Source organism: Meles meles, chromosome 6 (genome assembly GCF_922984935.1).
Source record: "Meles meles chromosome 6, mMelMel3.1 paternal haplotype, whole genome shotgun sequence".
Lineage (NCBI taxonomy): Eukaryota > Metazoa > Chordata > Mammalia > Carnivora > Mustelidae > Meles > Meles meles.
In genome coordinates, this window is record NC_060071.1 from 21542361 (window position 1) to 21565994 (window position 23634).

A 23634-nucleotide genomic window follows, 5' to 3' on the forward strand; every position below is an offset into this window, starting at 1 on the left:
ATTCTCTTTCCTCCCCAGAGTTTATTATTGTTGCTTCATTTTGTAGTAGTTGTTGCTTATTTAGTGATTTTTCTAAAGTGATCCTGTAGAGCCTGTATTCTTTGTTGTGTGTGGTCACTGAAATCCTGTTCTTTTAGCTCAGTGGTCAGCTGATGATTGAACAGAGATTTCTTTATATTGCTGGAACAAAAAATTCTCCTAGACTTTGCTGAGGGACTCTGTACAAGTCTTCAACACTCAACCAGAGTTTGCATCTTTGTCTTAGTCTTCACTTCCCGTTTGCACAGAGACTTTAGGTAAGCTAGAATTGGAAGCTTTCTGCCTCATCAGGTATTTTCTGAGCATTTGCACAGCCATATGCATGCACAAGGCCTTTTAGATTCCCAGGAATATGTCAGAGCTTTTCAAAGCCCTATGGACATCTCATTTCCCAGCCTTTTCTCTGAAGCTTTTTGGTTAGTCTCGTTTGTCCCAAATCTGTTATTTTTTTACCTCAGGGAGTACGGACTAAAACATTTGCCTGTAAATGTTTTTGAAAAATGCCCTCACTCCATCTCCACCTCTGGCTAGCACTTTTAACCCTTGGCTAGTTCCAAGCCAGGCGAAATTAAGATAAGCCTTTGAACCAGACTTTCAGGGAATCACCAGATCGGCCAAAACAGATAATTACAATTCTTTGTGGATGGGGTCCTTTTTGCTTCCACTGGTACCAGGAATTCAGGCTATTGTTTTCATGGTTGCCACTGAATTGAGGAGTGGGGGATGGGACTACGTAAATTGAAATGCCACAAATCTCATTAAAAACAAAAAAGATTCAGCTATGTTTCTTGAATAAGCACTCCACAAATGGTTGCAAGCCATTGGTTCATTTCCATCTTTCTAAAAAAATTGATTCTGAAAGTTTTGCCAGTTTTATGGAGGGATGGAGTCCAAGAGTTTCTTACTCAATTATTTTTTGTTCACTTTGTCTCCCTCAGTGCTTTAAGTATGCTAAAGGAGCAGAACCACACACACACTCACACACGCATGCACACACATACACATACAAATACAGTTTGGGGGTGAGCTCTAAAGTTCATAAGCAACCTCATAGTGTTACTTTCCCAATCTCCTCCCTCTCTAAAATCTGCTTGGTATTTCCAGTACCCTGGAGCTCTCTCTTTTCAACATCTAATCAGAAATCTGGGGCTTTAATTAATCCACTCTGCCTGCACTTCCACAACTTCCAGGGCCAAGTGGCAGGAGGATAGAGAGAAAAAAAAAAAAACAACAAAAATTGGCTCCACCTTTTTGGTTTTTGATAAAATAGTTAGGGACTTTGCTAGAGCACTGGATCTGCTACAACTGACTCAGTCAGGGGAACAATAGGAAGGGAAAGAAGACACTTTTGGAATAAACAGGATGAAGTCTCAATAATTTTCCTTAATATTTAAGGAGATACAACCTCATGCTATACTCCAGGCTAATAAGGAAAAAAAGTGTTAGTTGTTAGGAATAACCTCTTTGCCTCCAATGGCTACTCACTCTAATCCAAAACAATAATACAGGTACTCAATCATGCTACTTCTAAATTAAACACAGTAGCAGCTTCTCATAACATTTAAGATCAAAAGCCAAATTTTATTGCAATGATGGGTACCAAGGGTATGTTAAAATGAAACCTTATGGTTGCCTGGGTGACTCAGTCAGTTAAGCATCTGCCTTTGGCTCAGGTCATGATCTAAGGGTCCTGGGATCAAGCCCCACATTGGGCTACCTGCTGGGCAGGGATGTTTGCTTCTCCCTTTTCCTCTGCCCCTCTCCCCATTCATGCTCTTTCTCTGTCCCTGTCTCTCTCTCAAATAAATAGATAAATACCTAATCTTTAAAAGTAAAGCAAACCTTGTAATATCCATTGATAATGTTTCTATGATAGAAACAGTTGCACTACCTCAGTATTATGTAAAGTGCCACATAAATGCAGCTTCATGTTTTCTCTTCCAATTCCATAGAAGCTCTTAACTTCCTTCTATAAAGATTACTGTTTATTGGGGCACCTAGGTGGCTCAGCCAGTTAAGCATCTGCCTTTGGCTCAGTTCATGACCTCAGGGTCCTGGGATTGAGCCCCACATCAGGCTCCTTGCTCAGCAGGGAGTCTGCTTCTTCCTCTCCCTCCCCACTGCTTGTGCTCTTTCTCTGTCTCAGATAAATAAATAAAATCTTTAAAAAATATTTCTGGTCCTTATATACACTCAAGACTTTTCAGAATGTGTCCCCCTTCCTCCCTTTCTGTTTCATCTTGATCTTCATCCTCCAATTTGCTTTACAAGCATTCCATCATCACCAAAATGGAAAATAAAATTCTCCTAGAACTTGAGAACCCCAAATGCCAGGGCATTTGGTGACCTCAGTTTGAAAAAACTTGTTCTAGAACTTGCTACCTCTGATGTTTGTAGAACCAGATGAATGAAAGCTGCCTTGGTGATGCCAGGTATCCCAGCCATTGTGTATAAAATTGTGTTATTGCCCTGGCTTCTACTATTATTTAATTAGATTAATATGACTGCATTGTTTATTATTTTTCAAAATCATATTCATTTTATAAAAGAGGTCAATATTTGTCTTTGAGTATTTCAAATCACTTGGTCAAGTCACTTGTAACTATTACTCTAGTATGACAGTATTTGGCTCAAAAGGACTATTTCTTTGGATGTTAAGTATTTCTTTGGATGTTAAGTATTTCTTTGAATGTTAAGTATTTCTTTGGCTATTAAGTATTTTAAAATCAAATGCATTTTCTTAGACTGAAATGCTGATGATTTCTCACCAGGTCTACCTATTTTTGCCAGTTTGAATTCATGGCTTCTCATAATTATTTCTGTGTTTGTATTTACATATAGATCCCATAAGTAGCTTCTCTAGGTATTTTTTAATTTAAATTCAATTAGCTAATGTACAGTAGTACATCATTAGCTTTTGATATATTGTTCAATAATTCATCAGTTGCATATAACACCCAGTGCTCAGCCCATCACATGTGCTTCTCTAGGTTTTTATTTCACACACTGTGGTAGCATTTACTTCACAGTAAAAATTCTCCCATTTAGAATATTATTGAGAAGAGCCAGAAGGCCATTTTTGTAACTACCAAACTTCTGAGTTTCAGTGGGCAGGCCAGAAGAACAATTTGTGAGGTCTAGGCTTTTGTATCAGAGGAAACCAGAACCAAGTGACATCTACAAACTGGCTGGGACCAACGTGATCATTCTCCTGTCCTTGAATGGAATTTAAGCTGCTCTTGACTTACAACAATATTTGCCCCGTCTTTTACTACTTAATGTGTATCTCCTACTGAAATCCCTGGGAGCCCAGACCCCATCTTGTTTTATCAGTCTTAGTTAATAATAGTAGCATTTGTCCCCCTCACCTGTTTGACTCAGAGATTAGTACGGATTGGTCTACAGGGTTTTCTGTTAAAAGGCCACATCCCAATGCCCTCATAGTCTCCTAATCTGGCCCATATATATTCTACTTGTTTTGTAAATTCAGAAAGTTAGAGATAAGAGTACCAAATTAGCAACTGACATTGCATATCAGGACTTTGTTTTCAAGAAAAAAGAAGGGCTATGGAGGATCAACATTTTGTTAACTTCAGTATTCTCTTTGAGATGTGGCCATATTCATGTTAGGGATGGAGTGCTCTGGCATCTCCACCAGTGACAACAAACAACATCAGCAAAGGCAGCAACAACAACAGTGGTAGCATGATAGTGTTGTGTTGTGTTGTGTGTTACACAATTAAGTGAAATTGTGTAAATGAAAGCACTCTGTGAGGTATGAATGCTATGCAAGTGTACAATAACATGACCATGTGAAGTAGGTGTGATTGCAAATCTCCAGATGCTTTCATCGTTATCTTCATATATCTATTATTTAGGATATTTGGTTTTGGACGTTGTACTACTAAACTTGAAAGTAGCTTAATGATAACACAGCTTTTTGTTGTTGTTGTTGTTGTTTTTAAGGCATTGTAAATAAAGTTTTCCATTTCATTCAACTACTAGGCACAACAATATATAAATGTGTGGCACTTTGTAGTAACTTCCAAGAGAATACTGATAGATGGCATAACTTTATTGGAGTTTCATAAACTCTTATCTATTAAATATAAGGTCAGAATTCATGTTCTCATGGTAAGAGTCTCTCGTGTATTTCCTAAGGACAGAACTTAGATATTTGGAGTTTTGTAGCATGGTAGTTACCAAAACCTGTTTTATGTGCCATCATCTTTTCATGTGCAATCAGTACTCTTCACCTGTAAGGCATCTTATAAATTATATAAATATATAATATATAATTATATATAATATATAATATATATATAATATATAATATATAATTATATAAATTATATGGGAACATTTCCTTAATGATAGAGCTCAATGTTAACCTAAAAACAATGTTAGTGGAACAACCAGATCCAGTTTATACTTGAAGAAACCCATGTTTCAAGGTCCCATGGTATTCTATATTGAGTTCTAAGACTATTCTTACCCTGTAATTTTATTCCAGGTCTACAGATCATAAACTTGTTTAATCCAGTCCAAATTTTATATCCAGCTATTTTAATTTCCATCTTTGTATGAGGCTGCCTTTTAAGTTTAGTAATTACAGTGAGAACACTCAAGACGGAACCTGGTTGTGCTTGCTTACAGAGTTTTTATATGTGAAAGACTAAATGAAGAACAAGACTTAAGTCTTAAATCTTTTGGCTTTCTCATTGTTTTTAATAAACAAAATACTGAAGATTTACTAAAAGAATATTAAGATCTCTAGGATCTTAACTCTAGGCCACATCATTATATATACCAACATGGCCATACTTCAGATCTCCTTGGTTTCTAGAATTCAAGTCATCTAAATCAGTGGACTTTTCTGGCTATATTCCACTTTCTGTTCAGGCAAGACTCAGGTCAGCCACTCACTGAAACTCTTAATAATATCCTAGGTTCTCTTCCTCTTACTTTCAGGTAACAGTGCCAACTCTACTCCTTCCTCTATTGCCACTAGGACTCCACAGCTGGGCAGGGGAAAGACACAGCTGGTGTCTTGAGGCAGTGTAAAATGTTTATGCTACCATTTGCAAACACTAACATCATTGTGGTATCCCCGTTGATTGGTTTTGGGATCACAGGTCCCTTTCAGCCTCCCTTTTGCTATGCCCCATGCTTCATTCACTAACTGCATTCTTGCCCTTGGGCTGTAGAGAGTCACTGATGAAGGTCATAGGAGTCACCTTGACTTGGCCCAATACAAAGTCATATTAGCTAATTTCATTACATCCTAAATATTCCTGCCGAGCAATCTCTTGGCTAACTCCTTTCCTATCATATTTCCCCTAAAGGTGAACTCAAATCCTCCGTAGAGGCTTTAAGTCTGTAATATTGCTAGGGGTACTCTTTCCCCATTCCTATCATTCCTTCCTATGTGTCTGGACTTTCTGTTAGTGTAAAACTCTTGGCCTCTCTCCAGTCCTTTATTTATTCTTGAGGAGGACTGATTTTCTGGTTGGAATTTGGGGACCATGACACCAGCTTGCTTTTTTCTCTCTCTTTGAGAGCCAGCTGCCTACAGAGAGCATGGGTTCTCACTTTGTTTTGTTCATATGGTAAGCTTTGTGGGGAAAGCTGATTCTGCCTGTGAGAACAGAGGTCTGCAGATGCCTGTGACTGAGTGGCTATGGCTAATTCTGGCTAATTCTGTGAATTTGGCAACAACTGAACCACATCCTCTAGCACCTTTATTACTAGTAAAGCCAATACTATTTTTATCTCTATCTGCCTGATGTCTGCCTCTGTCCTTGAATTGGCTCTCAAAGGTCAGGTAAGGAACAAGATTGTCATTTACTAGACACATTAAAACTCCCACATTTAATCCCACCCCTTCCCCATAATCCAAGCAACTTTGACTCCTATTAATTTCTACATCAGAGGAATTACCCACCTCCTTTCTGAGGCTCATCTCTCTTTCTACTGACTATCTCATTTCTCTCCTTCTTGTCTTTCTTGTTATGATCTCTGTTACCACCATCTCTACTTGATTACTTGGGAAAAGGATGCCAAATAAGATCTCAAGACCATGAATCTCTTCGTTCCTAATCAAACCTAGAGGAAACCCAACACCTTAACCCAGTTCCACAAATATGATAAGAAACCAGTTGACCCAGAGGTTTTGGGGGGAATCCGAACCTTCTATTATAGGTTTGGCTAGTCTAAGACCTATAGATGCTTAAGTATAAGACCAACAGCATTTAAAATGTATGATTTATGAATTATAGCCTGCATACTTGAAAATATCATACATCAAAATGAAAGCTCATTTAAGTGGAAGATATGAATGAAGAAGAGGTAATAAGGAGGCAATGTACACCATGTATTCAAAAAATCTATAATAATATACCTGTTTTAATTAAATATTAAGTTGGTGCTTAGCTTCCTTGATGCCATGGAAAAAAGGAAAACACACTGGATCGCATAATTCTCATTGTTCAAGAAAAGGAAGTTGAAACTTGGACAAAATTTTTTTAGAAAAGATTCTTTTCAACTCAATTGCTCTTGAACCTGTGAACTGAGGGATGCCAAACTGCAAAAGGAATGATGTGCTCAACCCTGGATTTTCAAGAGACACAGAGATGGTCTTCAAGTTGTGATTGATAAAGATACATGTTACTAGGTATTAGCCTGGTGTGATTAATATCAAGGTTGACAAATTCTAATTTGGTTGTGCTGGCAGATGTATTTGTAAAATGTTCTTCCACCAGCCTTCTAGGTTACCTGATATTAAACTTTCAAGCAAAGAAACAACACCCTTCAACACCACCAGTTGTTTTGGTGTTGCTGATATTAAAGATTCTTCCTGACAGTTATGGGTAGCAGAATCATTTGTATATTGAAACTCTTCCTGGTTGCCAATAACAAAATCAAAGTTGCAAACCCAGAGGGAGCATCGTTGATATCCTATTTGATAGTCATTGAGGATAGGATGGAAATTTACATTCAAGTCAGGACATGAACTTTTTAGTCACCCATTCACTCAAAAACTCAAGGTCTTGCTATGTGGAGATGTGTAGGCTTCTTGACCTAGTCTACGGTGTGAGGTGGTCAGGGAAGTTTTCCAGAAGGAACTGACATTTGAGCAGAGATCCAAAGGATGAGTAGACAGAGGTTACGACATGTGCAAAAACCTCTATGGCAAGAAGGGAGTGGTGACTTTGAGGAAATGAAAGACGGCTGACAAGACTGGTGTACCAAGCATGAAGGGAGGACAGTCCAGGGTGATACTGGAGCCGGGAGCAATGGGAGCCCCTGAAAGACTTTTAAAGAGACCTGTTGGGGAGCAATGCAACCAGATTCGAGTCTAGTGAGTGCACAATGAATTGAAAGAGTGGAAATGATTATGGAGAGCTCAGATGCTCTCAGAGCTCAGATGCTGTCCAAGCAACCACAGGAATTCTGGTGAAAAATGATGGTAGCTTGTACTAGCATGCTGGTGGTAGAGAAGGAAAGAAGTGTGTGCATGTATGTGGGGGGGGGGCATGATTCATTCAGGGGGGAAGAAAGCAGAATTTTATGATCTGACAGTGTCAAACGAGATGGCTAGTGGCGCCCCTCTCAGAGCCCAGAGCATGCAAGAGGATGTCCAAATTTGGGAGGAAAACCATGAGTGCATTGCCCTAAGTCAGCTAAGTGGATATGCTGCATGGGGCTTTGGGCTAAATACTCTGCTTCAGGGTTGTATTAACTAAAAACTGGATCATAATGTAAATCTCTGATTTAGAGACTAAATGTTAGATCTCACAAAATGGTGAAGTTGGGTGAAATTGTTAGAACTTCATATATTACTCTCTAAACACTAAGGGAAAGCCATGAATTTGGTTCCTGCACATAAGCTCTCAAAACACCCTGCAAGGAGGAGCACAAGCATGTAAACTCCCTGTGTGAACATGTTTGTTAGACTGAGTCATGCAAATTGCTGGCTCAGGTTTTGAAAGGTACCAGCCAACAGCAGGGACTGATGCCAAGTGCATCTTAGGAGGTTAGGAGGCTTACTCCTAACCAGACCCTGCAGATAGAATGGTGCCAGGGATGATAAGGAGAATCATCAAATGGCAAATGGTGATGTGGAAAATGAAAACAGCCAACATATAAAGTAGATTTTTTAAAATGGCAGAAATATATGAGTACTCAAAAATTTGATTTAAAAAATTATCTCAGGTGTCAAATTTAGGTAAAAATAACTAATTTTGTTTCTATTCTTCCACCTTAGGACTTCAGCTGTCCTGAGGTTAAGAGCGAAGAAAAAGTACCTTCTCCCCAAACCACCTCCTCCATTTGTTTCTGATATTCACCTGTGATTCAGCCTAGAAAGGGTCAACAAGGGAACCAGAGGGGCAGGAATGTACTCCGATCACTCCTGGAGATCTCAGCCAAGAGAAACGGGAAGTAGATGTTTTTACTGCCCAGCGCACTTTCATTCCTATTACGTGTGCATGAAGCCCCAGGAGGAAAATGCAGTTTGGTAGTGACCTGATAACCACATTCTTGGAGGCTTGCTCCAAGAATGGTAAAAATCCAAACAATGCTGGGGGAAGGGGGATGGGGCAGAAGCAGAGTGAAACAAAACACAATTTCCATTGTAAATTCCTGGCTGTGATGAAATCCAAGTTAATGTGTAACTAAAAAGTTGAGATTTTAGGCTATTAAGATGGGAGTAACTTATCTTTCTCCGGAAGTAATAATTTTTGTATCTTGAAAGCTTAGCAGTTTTGAAAATGTGCCTTATTAAGGCCAAAAGTTGGTGCAGATTATCCTTGCATTTGGTAGACTGGATTACAAGGTGACTAGGGCTAGGAGGGGAGATGGGCCAGAGACCTGGAGCCTGTGGGCAGTGGCAGAGTCACTGGCTGGAATGTGTACAGCAGGGAGACTTCAAGGGTATTACAAGTTCTGTTGTAGTGGTTGAGGCCCTTGACTGGATGGTCTGCCGAAACATTCTTGTGAATGTCTTTATGTTTATCAATATATACATGTAGTTGTACTAAGAAACTTTAATTCTGAGTACTGAAAGACAGAATGATAAGCTAGAATTTCCGTAGGTGTCATCCTTCTACCTGCATTGTTGGTTAAACTCTTTGGAACAATGTTTTATCACTTATCACAGTCTTAGTAATAATAATAGCCTACATTTCTTTTATTAAGTGATAGTTTCTTAAAAATTATATGATTAAAAAATATAGATAGTGTGGTTTTATTGTTCCTGTCTACCCTTTGCTGGTTCCTCATTCTCAGCTGCAGGAGGAGCAATAATGAACAGGTTGGAAAATGTCGCCCTTTCTGGTTCTCCCTCACCTGCCTTCATTCACTCACTCATACATAGATTGGCTTACACATATGTTCATTCATTCATTCCACTTTCAGTAAAAGGAGCAACAAGAACATTAAGGTGGGATGAGCAGGTCAGTCCCTAGGAGAATACCATCCTTGACAAAGGCAACCACAATGCAAAAGACCGCTTCCCTAGCCTTTACACAGCCCAGCAGCTGATTTTTTTCTTCATTGGTGCAGGGTCCTGCAGTAAAATCTTCTACTCTGGGGCTGGGCAAGAACTGTCAGGGGCTTTGGGTTTGCTTTTGTTGGGGTCTGGGATATTTGCAATACACCCCTTCATTCACTTCTATATACAATTTACAATCACCATTTCACGCGAGATATTTTCCCACTATTTTGGGAGAAAACAGGTAAAGAACACAAAGTGTGAACAAACAGGAGAACTTGGAGGGAACATTTATATGAACATCGGCATCTCTCTTAGAATGGGGCGGAGTGGCCCACACACCCTCGGTCCGCGGCTGGGCCCCAGCCCCACGCTGGGCTCCGGCCCCGAGCTGGGCTCACCTCTCACAAGTGACGCGGATGCGCTCGTCGCTGGACGACTGCTGCTCGTCCTCCTTCTCCTGGAAGTGCTCCTGGACACACTGCTCCTCGAACTCATGCAGCCTCTTCAGCTCCTCGTCGCTGAGAAACAGCTCTGCGTAAAGGGAGAAGGGTTTGCCACGTGAGAAATGAGCCCCCTCCATGAAGAATCAATTGAGTTGTGCCATTGTGAATTTCACAACCCAACCGGAATTAACCTTCTTTGCGCGTCACCTGTAGGCAGTTCTCCCACTACTCCAATTGTTTATTACTCAAACAGGTTGCAGAATGCAGCAATCATCTTCCCACTGGAGCAGAATGGCTCACTTTTTAACACAAAACACCACTATTACAGCTATTTGCAAAGTGAAGCCAAGTACTGTTACTGGAGAAACTGTTGCATCTGTCTTGTGGATGGAATCAGGTGGACAGCAGTATTTTCCTATCCTTTTGAGATGCAACAGGTGGAAACATTCTTAAAGGAGCATTGAATTTATACAGACGAGTCATTCTCAAGAGCTCTCTCAATTTCCAATCTCTTCATGAGCAAGCTTTCAGTAACACAAATTACTCACAAACTAACAGAACTGGAATAAAATCAACATAAAATGAGAAGCGTTCTGCAAAGAACAGCAGTTGGACTCGGGTGTTACATTTTCACACAATTTGAGTAGTTAGGTGAGATTTCTGTGAGGGTGCCCAGTTAGAACCCTCTTGAAATTCACGCAGGATAGAAATGAAAGAGTCCTGTACGTACTCAGTCCACGATCCTGTTCGTCTTGGTCCCCTTCTCTTTTCTTCCTACAGCGGCCACTGAGACGCATGATGATTATGTAGATGTGGCTTAAAATGATCATTGGTGGGGGTAGGACTGGCCGGTCATGAAATGTCATGATCAGCTGATATCGCTGGAATTTCCACACCTGGTTGGATATGGACTTAACTTCAAAGAAAGTATTGCTTTAAAAAGAATAAAGGTTTAGTTATTTTGCTTTTCATTTTGATTTCCCAGGGCAATCGGTCACTCACATCAAAATGAAAACAGTGAAAGGGCCTTTTAGTGCTCTTTAGTACTGACTCCTGAATTACCCTTTTGGTTTATCCTATCATTGTGGATGATCTACACTCAAGGACATTTTACTTATATACATAATTAAGGATTAAGTATATTAAAATGGCTACCTATTGCTCTCTTGAGACACCATACTACAGTCTACTGATTCATATGATCAGGAAAATATTATTTCATATTTTTAAAGGTAGGAGCTATTTAGCTAAGCATTTTGAAGTATTTAAACCTGAAATACACTTGAATAAGAGTTTGAGCCAGATTCTTTCCAAAGCCCCGGTTAGCTCTAAGATTTTATATTTCTGTGAAGTATTTTTCCCATATATTTTCATCTTAGAAGCTAGAATTTTTAAAAAATCATTTATTAAGCATGGTCACATGCTTGACACATCATGCCAAAATGGGCAAGTTTTACAAGACACTTGATTTCATAATTTAAGCCATCTCTTTCCTAGGCCATTTTATCTTCCATTCTGTTAATAATTAGGAAAATATTTTATATTATATCACAATAATTGTCACAGCTTATGAAGTTGACATTGCTTTCTGTGCCTGTGATAATGAATTAAAGGCATGCCTTGATCAAATCTTCCCTATTCCAGGAGACTTTCATCTAAGGAAATATTTTCATCAGATTAAAATACATGTTTAAGTGTTGAAATACTAACCAAGGTTAAGTTTAAACGTATTTAAGACAAAGACAAATATCATATGATTTCATTCGTATGTGGAATATAAGAAACAAAACAAACAAGGGAAAAAGAGATGAAAGAAAGAAAAAAAAAAACCAAACCAGACTCTTAAACACAGGAACAAACTGGTGGTTGCCGGAGGGATGGGTGAAATGGATTAAAGGGGATTAACAGTACACTAATCACAGCCTGTTGAGCACTGAGTAATGTACAGAATTATTGAATCATTGTACTCCATACCTGAAACTGATACAACATGGTATGTTAATTATACTTCAAAAAAAAATTGAACAACCAAAAAAATTTTTTAATGTATTTAAGTATCAACTTTTTTTTTAAAGATTTTATTTATTTATTTGACAGAGAGCACTCACAAGGAGACAGAAAGGCAGGCAGAGAGAGAGAGGAGGGAAGCAGGCTCCCTGCTGAGCAGAGAGCCGGATGTGGGGCTCGATCCCAGGACCCTGGGATCATGACCTGAGCTGAAGGCAGAGGCTTTAACCCACTGAGCCACCCAGGCACCCCTAAGTATCAACTTTTGATTCACGAATACATGAAGGCTGATTAAGTTTGAATGAAAGAGATTGCAAAAACTCTGCATATTTAAAATTCCCACTGAAATTCTGTGTAAATCCATGGCCACATGAGTGTTCCAAGATTAAACTGGAAATCTGTAATGCAATAAATAATGGGCAACCAGTCATCAGCCTTGATACATACTTGAAAACTGCAATAAGTAAGTTCACCAGTAGGATGTTGGCCACCAGTAGGTAACACGCCATGATGGCCGGTGTGAGCCAGGCACCCGGGATACAAGGAGGGAGCCGCTTGCCTTCCTCATCATACTGGTTGTCACCACAGGGAGCTGAAACAAAAGTTTGTCTTCTTGTACTTTTTACATAAAATGAATAGAATAAATAACTTACATATGCCATTACACAATCTGTTTCTTTTTTAAGATGATTTTTCCCTGATTTCATAAAGCAATAATATTCCACATGAAAAATATTAACTCATACAAAGAAAAAAAACTCATTTCTGCACTCTGTGATAGTCATTCTTGACGTATTTGTAAACGTTTTCCCATTTCTGTATTTGTGTTTTTCATACACATTAGAAATATAATTTCTAAGCAGATTAATCTATCTTTATTTTTTTCTGTACTGTTGTCCATTAGAAAGCTAATTTCTGATGGATAATGGATAATCTGATTATTTAACATCACCTCATGTTGTCTCTTTGGTTTCACTTGTACATGAACTTCAGCAATAATTTTGTTATGAGGAAGGAGGTAAGGATGCCCTCTACCCTCAAATCTATTAATCAATGTTTCTGGTGTCATTTTTGGAAAATCATCTTTTCTTTCTCTCAGTTCATTCAAAATGCCACTTTGATTCTATAGGACCTATGTCCTAAACTAAAAAATAGAATGATCCCCGCAGGGATCAGTGAAGTAACTTCCATGAATTTATAGTCTACCTACTTTTTACTTATTTACAGTTTAAACCTCTTTTGTTTTCTGACACCAGAAAAGAACTTGTTTCTGACACCAGAAAATAAGAGAGGTATTTAAAACCAGTGTAAAGCTGTCACTAATTAGCTAAGGGAGAGACTGATTAATACACACACTTCATGGAGTGAAGTCATCAATTCTGTGTAAACTTACGATTAATTTCCATGGCGTAGACTATATAGCGATTGGAAAGCAGGATTTTGGGAGTTTTTTAGGTGTGACAGGAAGGGAGGAAAGAAAATAAGATGACAGTTGAGAAAAAAGGAAAACAAATAATTAACAAGACAAGAATGGTTTTGGTTGTCACAAAATGCAAAGTACTCAAGTTTGGGAATTACAGATTCACACTTGGAAGCAGTGGTCTATTTAGACGAAACTGTATACATTATTAATTCTAGAAAATACATATATATTTCATTAATATTGATTTTACCATATGTCATAGCAATAAAAAGCTAACTAGTTAAAAATACTGTGAAAAAGATATGAGGCTACTGGCAGATGATCATTTTAACCAACTGGTTAACCAATCAGGCATTCTCCATAGCCCAATTCAAAAACCTCATAAGCACAAATAAGTGAAAAATTATTATGCAATAATCAGATCAAGAATCAAAACCTAACATTTAATAATGTTACTGAAAATAGCCTCGTTTGTCTCTTTATCTTCTCTTTACCCAATTTAATAATAAAAAATAAAAATACCACAATTTATGTCTGGATCATACATTTACTGAAGCAATTATTCTTTGGAAAGCAAGTTAGATTTTTATGTTTCAGGTTACCAACGTACAAACACATTCAACAATTGACTTTGAGATATACAGGTGGTAATGATGTATTCGGAATCACGTTATAAAAGCTAGGTAGATGGCATTGGGTGAACTAGTTATCAGTCTAAACCAGCGGCAGGAGATATACTGAGAATCCTGCATTTCATACAAGAAGAGGATGTTCAAGAACATCTATCCCCAGAAGCAGAATACTGGAAATAGCAGATGTGCTGTTCTATCTGTATCTTGGTGACAGAGCACAACATACAAATGAAAGTATGGCTCTGGACACAAAAACAGGTGTGAAGAGCCTCATTCATCCATGGACATTAACTGGTCAGGTGAAATGGGTATAAGAACATTGGAGCTTCACTTCCTATGACACAAGAGACACCATGACTTGGCAGCTCAGCCTGGAGAGGAGCTGAGTCCTGGGCCCCTCAGAAATTCACATAGGATTATGGCTCATTTCCTCTGCTAACATTCAGATTATTGTTGATAATAAAAATTTAAAAAAAATGAACCCCATAAGTGAAGAGGAAATCGATAGCCATGTGGATAATGGACTTCAGAGAAGAAGCCTGAAGACGAGGGTGACACGAGGCACCAGTCACCCTGTCATGCTTACCATCTCAGTCTATTGGAATAACACTACCCACTCTGTCTGGGGGTAGAAAGAGATTTGGATATTGGCACTGGGACTATATTCACGGGATAAGATGTTCACCAGGTCCAGCTAAAAGAATGGGAGACTCTTTCAAAATTCTGGTTAATGGTTTTTAGAATAGAACAAATGACGGATGGCTCAAAAATCCACATTGCATATTCTGCACTTATTCCTTCATAAAATAATTTGATGTTTGTGGCAGAATAAAAAGTAATTCATTTCCAAATTAACACATGCTCTTCCATTAATTTGGAACTGATCATCTGCCTCAGAAGCAGGGAAGAGAATCTTACTATCGATTCTATTCTTACGGTCTATCTGGTCTGCAAACACCTCTCCATAGATCATCCAGTAGGGCATGTAGAAGATGTTTCGGGCCAATTTCCAGGAAGGCTCCTCATCTGGGTGCAAAATGGCTTGACGGGCTACTCCAAAACTCATCAGCACAACCAGCATGATGACCACAAAGTACAGCATGTCAATCATCTGAATAGAAAGAAAATGCTTCCCTTACTGTTTTGACTCATGGGCCAGGTTCTCTTGCTTTTGCTCTCCTTGATGACTTCATGAGGGTTTAATTAGGATGAAGAGAGCCTCTTTCCCTCCTCTCCATCCCATCCATGGACTCCTAGTTTTTATACGCTACACAATACATACATCTTATTCTAGAACGTTGACTTCCTTATTTGCTCTTACTCTTCTCCGCTTTTGTTGCCCATAAACAAATATTCCTCTCTTAACAATGGCAAATAGAGAAAGGGAAGAATTATAGGGTAAGCATGGGAATTTTCCAGGGAGACAGAGGAGGAGATATCTAAGAAAGGAACAAGATAACGAATTGAGAGTACAGAATATTTATTCATTCATTACACAAATGCTGCGTGGTTACAGTGAGCAATGCTCTAGTTACTGTGAATACTGAACTGGTGTAATTCCTAATTTTGGATATCCCTGAAGATGAGAGCCCTTGCCAGGATAAGCTAAACCATATATTCCTTCACTCAAAATGGCTTGTGCTATAAAGAGTTATTCCTAAACTTAAGAGACTTCCTCTCCTCTGGGACCAGTCCTAACACGGAAGCTATTTTAGGTGATATAAAGATGATCTGCTTGCTCATTTTTTTTCTTTCATATTGTATGATTTAATCTGGAAGAAATGTTGCCATCGATTTGTCTTGGCCTTTATAACATGAATTGCCTGTGCCCACTCCAGGCCAGAGTGCATGGGCTGAAGAGTGTTTGGAATACAGGAGGGAGAGTGACCCTAGGCCCCATTTGTTTCTGGATTTCATCCCGTGTTATGAGCCAGATTATTGCTATATATATATATATATATATATATATATATATAGTATATGTATATATAATATATATACACATACATATACATATACAGTATTAGTATTGTTCATATATACAGTAGATATATTTCTCTATATAAAGTAGTATATACTGGGTATATACATATACACGCAGTATTAACACGTAGGAAAACTATGTATTTTAAAGCAAAAATGTTTCCTGCAAGAAACCAACTGCAACGGAAAGACCAAGTGAAGTCTAACAAAGCCACACCCAAGGCCTGGTCTCAGGTCTTCACCACAACCACAATGTCTCTAGCTCCTAATGGAATGCCAGTACTAACCATCTTTCCAATCATCATCACATAGGGCCCCAGATACTTGTTGACACCAAAGATGTCCAGGACACGGATGTACCAGAAGATGATATCCACACAGTAGATAACTCGGCCATAGCCCATATATGGCTGCTTCTGTAGGCGAAGGATTGCTCCAATCATGAATGTGGAAATGGCCAAGAGATCCGTGATATTCCAGTACTCCTGAAGCCAAACTTTTATTTTCTGGCTGAGTTTGCCTGGCTCTGACATGAGGATCTGAAAACAATTGCCAAAGAACAATAAACAGGGAGTGCTGTGTTGGAAGCCTCTTAGAATCTTGGAAAGATAGGACTGGTGGAACATTCCAGGGCATCTGGTCCCATTTCCTGCTTAAGACCTTTAAAGACTAATCTTCTCAGACGGAGAAAGATATCTTGAAAGGGAAATTCCATGGAATCCTCTATATTCCTAGATGCAGTGTTTCACAAATTCTCAGGAAATGCCTTCTAAATTATGTCCTTCTGGGTAAAATTAAAGCAGCTGCCTCTTGATTTCTTTTTAATTCTCTGGATATGTGCCTGTCAGCCCGCGTTCCAGAATTAGTCCAGGAGGAAAAGTCTACAGCGGAGATACACCCAGGTGGTCTCACGAAAGTGTAATCTACCTGGTGGAGATGGCAGAATTGGGCTAGATGTTTGTTTGCCACAATTCCTTTGCAACTTAGATATGAGAAGTCAGGGGAAGTTTAAATGATTTTTCTCCTCCTTGAGATATTACCCTTTAAAAATCACCATTTATTTAGGGGTCCTGGGTGTCTCAGTCAGTTAAGCATCTGACTCTGGATTATGGCTCAGGTCACGATCTCAGGATCCTGAGACTGAGCCCCTGTTGGGCTCTGTGCTCTGCAGGGAGTCTGCTTGAGACTCTCCCTCTGCCTCTCCCCCCATGCACACTCTCTTTCTCAAATAAATCAGGTCATGATCTCGGGGTCCTGGGATCAGGCCCTGCGTCGGTTTCTCTGCTCGGCGGGGAACCTGCTTCCTCCTCTCTCTCTGCCTGCCTCTCTGCCTGCTGGTGCTCTCTGTCAAATAAATAAACAAAAATCTCAAATAAATATTTAAAAAAATAACCAACCACTGATTAAAAATCACGACTTCCTCAGGGTAAAATTAAAAACATTTAACAAACAGCATGCCACGATACACAGAGAGTGAACCCCATGGATGCCGCTATGGTGTGTAGTAAGGTGGGGATCTGCTGGCCATATGACACCCCTCTAGTTATGGAGACTGGGTTGGTCCTGGAGATCCCACAGATGGGATGGGGTGGTGTCTAGTTTTTGGCCAAAACAGAAGGGATTGACTAGTTTAACCACCTGTGTACACTGTAGCCTGGGGCGGGGGGGGGGGGGGGGGGCGAGCTGTAACTAGAGGGTGATCTTCTAGAATAAAGAACAGTATCTTAGGGGCGCCTGGGTGGCTCAGCGGGTTAAGCCTCTGCCTTTGGCTCAGGTCATGATCTCAGGGTCCTGGGATCAAGCCCCGCATCGGGCTCTCTGTTCAGCAGGGAGCCTGCTTCCCATCCTTCTCCTCTGCCTGCCTCTCTGCCTACTTATGATCTCTGTCTGTCAAATAAATAAATAAAATATTTTTTTAAAAAAGAGCAGTATTTTAGCACATGGCTGGTGCTCAGTGGGATCATGGTGGCATAGGGATGGCATGGCAGGCCACTTGGGGAATCCCAGTTGTAACGCCTGCAGACTTTGTTGAAGCCACCTGGAAAAGAAAGACTAGTAGCAAAGGAGACGGGTTGTAAGATGTTGGATTCTGCACTTTTTTGTGTCTCAGACTCTCATTAGACTGACAGCATCAAACTACCTTGGCTGGGAAGGAATTGCCAGTAATGGTTTTTTGTTTGTTTTTTAGTTAGTTTGTTTGTTTTCAGTTCAGTGAAAGGGTTAATAACAATGGCAAAATAATAGTACTGGGTCCGTATCAGTTGGAAGAGGCACATCAAAGGCTTCTGTGTGCTTTTCCAGTTCAAATTCATTTTTTACTTGGATGCAAGCTTTCTCTTTACAAGCTAATATAGTGAGTTAAAACTTGAAGAAAAGTACCTGGACTTCTTTCCTCTGCCATACTCTCAGAATCTCCCGAGAGCTCTTCCTTAATAAGAAGGTAGAGTCCCCATTGCAGGTGGTAGGGAGTCATGATTCTGAGTCCTAAGTTGTAGGTAAAACATCATCTTGGGTCTCTCTTTGTTTTTAGTTTCAGTTCCCAGTAAACAACCAAAATTTGTTCCCTGTTGTAGTAATTGGTTTATCTCTTGGCAGCATTTATTATCACTTTTACAGGACCTGAGACTGTTTTTACTACTAAACATCATTTTTTTTTGCTTTGTGGTTTTTTTAAAAAGATTTTATTTATTTATTTGACAGACAGAGAGATCACAAGTAGGCAGAGAGGCAGGCAGAGAGAGAGGAAGGGAAGCAGGTTCCCTGCTAAGCAGAGAGCCCATGCAGGACTTGACACCAGGACCCTGAGATCACAACCTGAGCAGAAGGCAGAGGCTTAACCCACTGAGCCACCCAGGCGTCCCTGCTTTGTGTTTTGATCTGCAAATTCAAATCAGAAGCAGAAGACGTAGACATCTTAAGCAAGGGAATGGAATAAACTTGGGATTGTGAAAGCCCAAAAGAGAAAAAGGTACCATGGTATCATGGTATCATGTCATTCATGATTTGCACGGAGTGTTGTTGCAGTAAGAAGCTATATCTGAATTGAAGTTAGTGTTCAGTGGGCCTGGGACAGGACTTTGGCGTAATCACCTCTCGTATTTTCTCTAATGCCAGGCTCAAAATGTAGGAGATGACAATCCACTCCTGGAGACAGGGCCAGCGCTCCATCCGCACCAGGATGATGTAGTTGAATAGCAGTAGGTAGCCCAAGTAAGATATCTGAAGGGCAGAACAACTGTTAGCAGGGTTTGGGGACATAACACATACTGGAGAAACAAAACAAAACAAAACAACCCAACTTTGAAATCCTATTTTCAGGTTGACAGGTTTTCTAAAATTTGCATTTCCAACTGGACTGACTCGTCTAGAGGAAACCTTCTGTTCACATCACCAGTGAAGATAAACTTTGGGGCAGGTCAGGAGGCATTTTATGCTCAGGATGATATGGACACTGGCATTTCATTTTCGACATGAAGATGTATTTCTGGCCACTGTCACTCTCGTGGGGGAATTACGGAGCTGCACAAAATTATGATAGATGGGGAAATGTTTAATATTTCACTGATGTGTCTTCTACATTCCTGGAAGTTGAAAATGTTACTCATTCTCCCTGCTTTGCAAATTTTCCCTCTTGAATCTTTACACTGCCGAGAGATACGGGAGGTTAGAAGTGGAGGAGTGAAAGCTGTCTGCCCAGGTGCACAAAGCTGTCCGGAGTCCCCACAATTAGGACTGACATATCTAGTCTTTGCTGTGGCCACAACATGCTCTCTATCTTTGTGGCAAGAAAAGATGCACAGTTTGGAGATGTATGGGAGTGAGGCCTGGGGTGGAGGGAGGTGATCTGAGGCTGATTCACTGTGGGGTGGATGAAACTTCATCTCCAGGGCCTCTTGCTGGCCCAAGGCTCTTCAGGACTTATGGCAGTGGGGTTGAGTGATAGGAGGGGGGGTGTTCTAGCAATTGTGTATTTGTGATGCAGCAGTTGTTGTTGTGTTTTTTTTGTTTTTTTTTTTTAAGATTCACCTTCCACCCCTCCCAGTTGTATAATCTTTAAAGTAATATAGGTAAAATCCCTTGCACCCAAGATTTATTCTTTGCAGAAGGATTAGAACCACAGTTCTGAAAATTGGGCTTCATCAGAATTCCCTGGGAAACGCTAAAACATGCGAGATAGTACGTTTTAGCTCAGCACAGGTCAGAGATAGTATTCAGAGGTGCAGGGTGACACTGGGTCTCCTCCTCCTCCTCCTCCTGGCTCTGCCCTGTGCTGAGCTCTCTTGCAGGCCAGGTGTATCAGCGGTACTCAGCTGGTTCCGACCAGAGCAGGTGGGTAGCAGCGGCTTCTCTCATCACCAGCCTTGGCTACCAGAAGGTTCAGTGTCCAGGTCCACAGCTGATCTGGTTCGCCACACAGATTTCCTCTGCCTACTGCCTACCCTATTGCCTAATGTTCCATTTACAGCCTTGGACCCATCTTCTCACCTCCCATCACCTGCTCCTGTCTAGTCCCAAATGGAACCACATGCCAGGACCTGCCTGGTGTAGGCTGTAGCTTGGTGCTTGGGACTTCATGTCGCAAGTCTTGTCCCACCCTCCCCAGCATGCAATGGTTGTGGGAGCCTCTGCTTGCCTGCTGGGACCTCCTGCAGCCAGAGCCTATCTGTGAGAGTCACAAGTAGGCATGTGTAAAGCCAGGGCCACTCTTGTTACAGATGTAACAAGATATTCCAGATTAATACTCTTTTTGTTACACATCTTGTTACAGATGTAACACTCCTGCCTCACTCTTGGGGATGGGGAGACCGTGGCCACCAAAGGCATCTGGAGGAAAGTGTGCAGCCAAGCAGTGGTCAGTGAGTGTGCATTTCAGAGTGGAGAGGCCTTGACTTGCTCCCCTATTCTAGGAGTTTGTGATCTGGGTTCTACCGCACTGCTTTGGTAACCCCACTGATATTATGGGGAAAAAATGGCACCTGTGAGTTTGCTGTTTAAATCATGAGTCATCTTTGTTGGTTTAAAAATAAAACTGTATTTCTCTAAGTTTTTTACTACCAAAGGCATTTAAAAAAAAATCCTTCATCTTAAGCAAACAGGACTGTTTTGTTTTACAAGGTGGTGTATTTGGGGGCTAGGAGGGCCATATGCCTATAGGCATGTAAATACAAGACAAGATCCCAGATACAGTTTCAGCTGAAGATTTAAATCAGTCCTGGTTTTGTTTTCATAATTCATTTTAATTCTGTGAACTTTAAAACATCTGTAAAAGCCTTTGACATGTTTGACACGTTTCTCAAGTCTCACAATTCTGTGTGTTCAGCACTTAGCAAATGCTAAGGAGGAAGCCTTACCGTGTAGAACCAGAACTTGACAATGGGAGCATTATAGAATTCACAGATCTTCGTTCCGATGGGGATGCTTTTTTGCTTTTTGTGCTCATTCTCCTCATCACCCTTTTTTGAACCAGTGTCTGCATTCGCATCCTGGAAAACAACGGCACACGGCAAGCAGATTGCTAAATGGGAAATGCACAGCAGTTAACAGATAGATGTCTTCAAAAATAAAGAATTACACCCAGTCCCCCCATTATTGTGGTTTCTAAACTCATGGCAAGAGAAATCTCAACAATTTTGAGAATGAGAGTGAATTGATACTGTTGTGATCAAGGGTGGCACCAACCATATTTTCCTCTCCTTTCTCTTTGCCGTCTTCGTTCTCCTTGGATGTCTGATATGAGAAGTCATCATATGTGCGAAACTCCAAAAACAAGATGGTAGGGGGAAAAAGAATCCCCATTATAACCTACATAGAATGAGAAAAAAATTTTTTAAAGATTTTTAGATTTTTAAGCTCTGGCAATTCTAGAAAATGTTCCTAGTATATGTAAAATTTTAAAATTATGACCTTCCGTGTTACTCAATAAATTGAGCAGTCCTAGAAGAGCTTTGTCACTGCTCTGATGTTTTGTGGCTTACTCGGTTTGATATATTGGCAGAGTTGCAGACTGTGAAAAATTTAAGAACTTGCACCAAATTATTTCAGATAGACAACAAGCAGTATTGTGTGGAATCCTGTCTTAAAAAGCAGAGAGCTTACATTGAGTTTCAAAGAAGGTAAATCATTAAATTAAAATATAATGAGTGAGAATAAATACATAATAATACCTTTAGTAGATAGAAAATATTTTATATAGAAATGACTTAGATGTAAATGTGAATGTATGGAGCAATAATTAAAAGACAAATGTAATTTGGGTTAGATCTAGACAAAAGGATGGCCTGGCCCATGGATGGAAAACTTTGTTGTCATTTTTATCGGTACTGTGATGTGTATCACCAATACAGAAATCTGTTCCCATTGCTCAGTGCTGAATTTGAGAAATTTCCCTCAGTGATCCATTATTAAGAACACTACAAAGGGGTTCTTTCTACCATATATTAAAATTATATACAATTAAAAAATCCATAACTAAGATAGTACGATATAGATGCATGAATAGACCAAAGAAAGGAATAGAAAAGAAAGTCCAGAAATAGATTCAAATACACTTTAAAAATTAGTATAAGGTAAAAGTACCACCTCAAATTGGAAGACTAAAGATGGACTATTTAATAAAAGTGGTATTGAGAAACTGCATGATCATCCAGAACACAATTAAGGGGGACTCTACCTCTGCCCAGCCTAAATGAAAGATTAAAGATTTCACAAAAGAAAAAAAAAAAAAAGGTGGTGGTGTGGGAAGAATGTGAAACAACTAAAAAAAAAATCATGTGAGAATTTTTCAGAAAAAGGATGGTTGGAGGAAGACCTTTCTAATTACGCCCACAAATCAAGAAGCAATTATATCTTAATTAAATTAATTAGTAAAATAAAAGAAGCTATTAAAAAAAGATCAATTTGTTTTAAAAAAGCACAAAGTTCAGTACAGCAAAAAAACAAAAAACAAAACAACAACAACAACAACAAAAGTCTTAATCAAAGTAAAAGACAACTCATGGGAAAACATATTTGCAGCTCATGTGACAGGCAAAAGGCTAATCTTTCTAATTAGAAAGGAGTTCCTAGAAATTGAGAAAAAATTCCAAAAATCCAACAGAAAAATAGGCAAAGGCTGTGAGCGGAGACATTGGTACTGAGAGGAAAATGTTCTCACCCTCACTCATAATAAGATAATTGCACAGTAACTACACAAGGGTGTTCTTGTTTAAGATCAGATTAGAAAAATTCAAAATTTACCCCCCACCCCCACCGCCGCTGTCTTGGGGAGACTGTGGGAAAACAGACATTCTCCTACATTGTCCGTGGAAGTGTAAATTGGAACCATCCCCACGGAGGGAGGCTGGTCAAACCTATCCAAGTTGCAAGCACATATCCCCACGGGGCCAGCGATTCCACTTCTGAACATTTATCTAACAGATATGTGAGACACCATTTGTGTCCAAGGGCATTCACGGTGGCAGTGGGTATGATACCACAAGACCACAAGACAGGAGTGCCCTCCATGGGCTCGGAGGGGACTGACTAAATTTTAATCTGAAATAATGGGATATGACCCAGCTGGGAAAGAATAAGAACTTCCTATATAATGATATGGAAAGAGCTCCCAGATTA

General features: G+C 39.8%; 1 protein-coding gene across 1 annotated transcript in view; it reads right to left on the reverse strand.

Annotated features, from left to right (window-relative positions):
• The window catches only part of TRPM1 (transient receptor potential cation channel subfamily M member 1), an 87831-nt gene that overhangs the window by 11345 nt on the left and 52852 nt on the right, over positions 1-23634 (reverse strand). The window contains exons 18-26 of the mRNA XM_046007799.1: positions 21703-21825; positions 21375-21506; positions 19114-19242; positions 16311-16562; positions 14977-15151; positions 13379-13399; positions 12433-12577; positions 10709-10911; positions 9934-10066 (exon numbers count right to left, since the gene is read on the reverse strand). Of these exons, the coding sequence (XP_045863755.1) occupies positions 9934-10066; positions 10709-10911; positions 12433-12577; positions 13379-13399; positions 14977-15151; positions 16311-16562; positions 19114-19242; positions 21375-21506; positions 21703-21825 (1313 nt within the window). The remainder of the gene's footprint in view (positions 1-9933; positions 10067-10708; positions 10912-12432; positions 12578-13378; positions 13400-14976; positions 15152-16310; positions 16563-19113; positions 19243-21374; positions 21507-21702; positions 21826-23634) is intronic.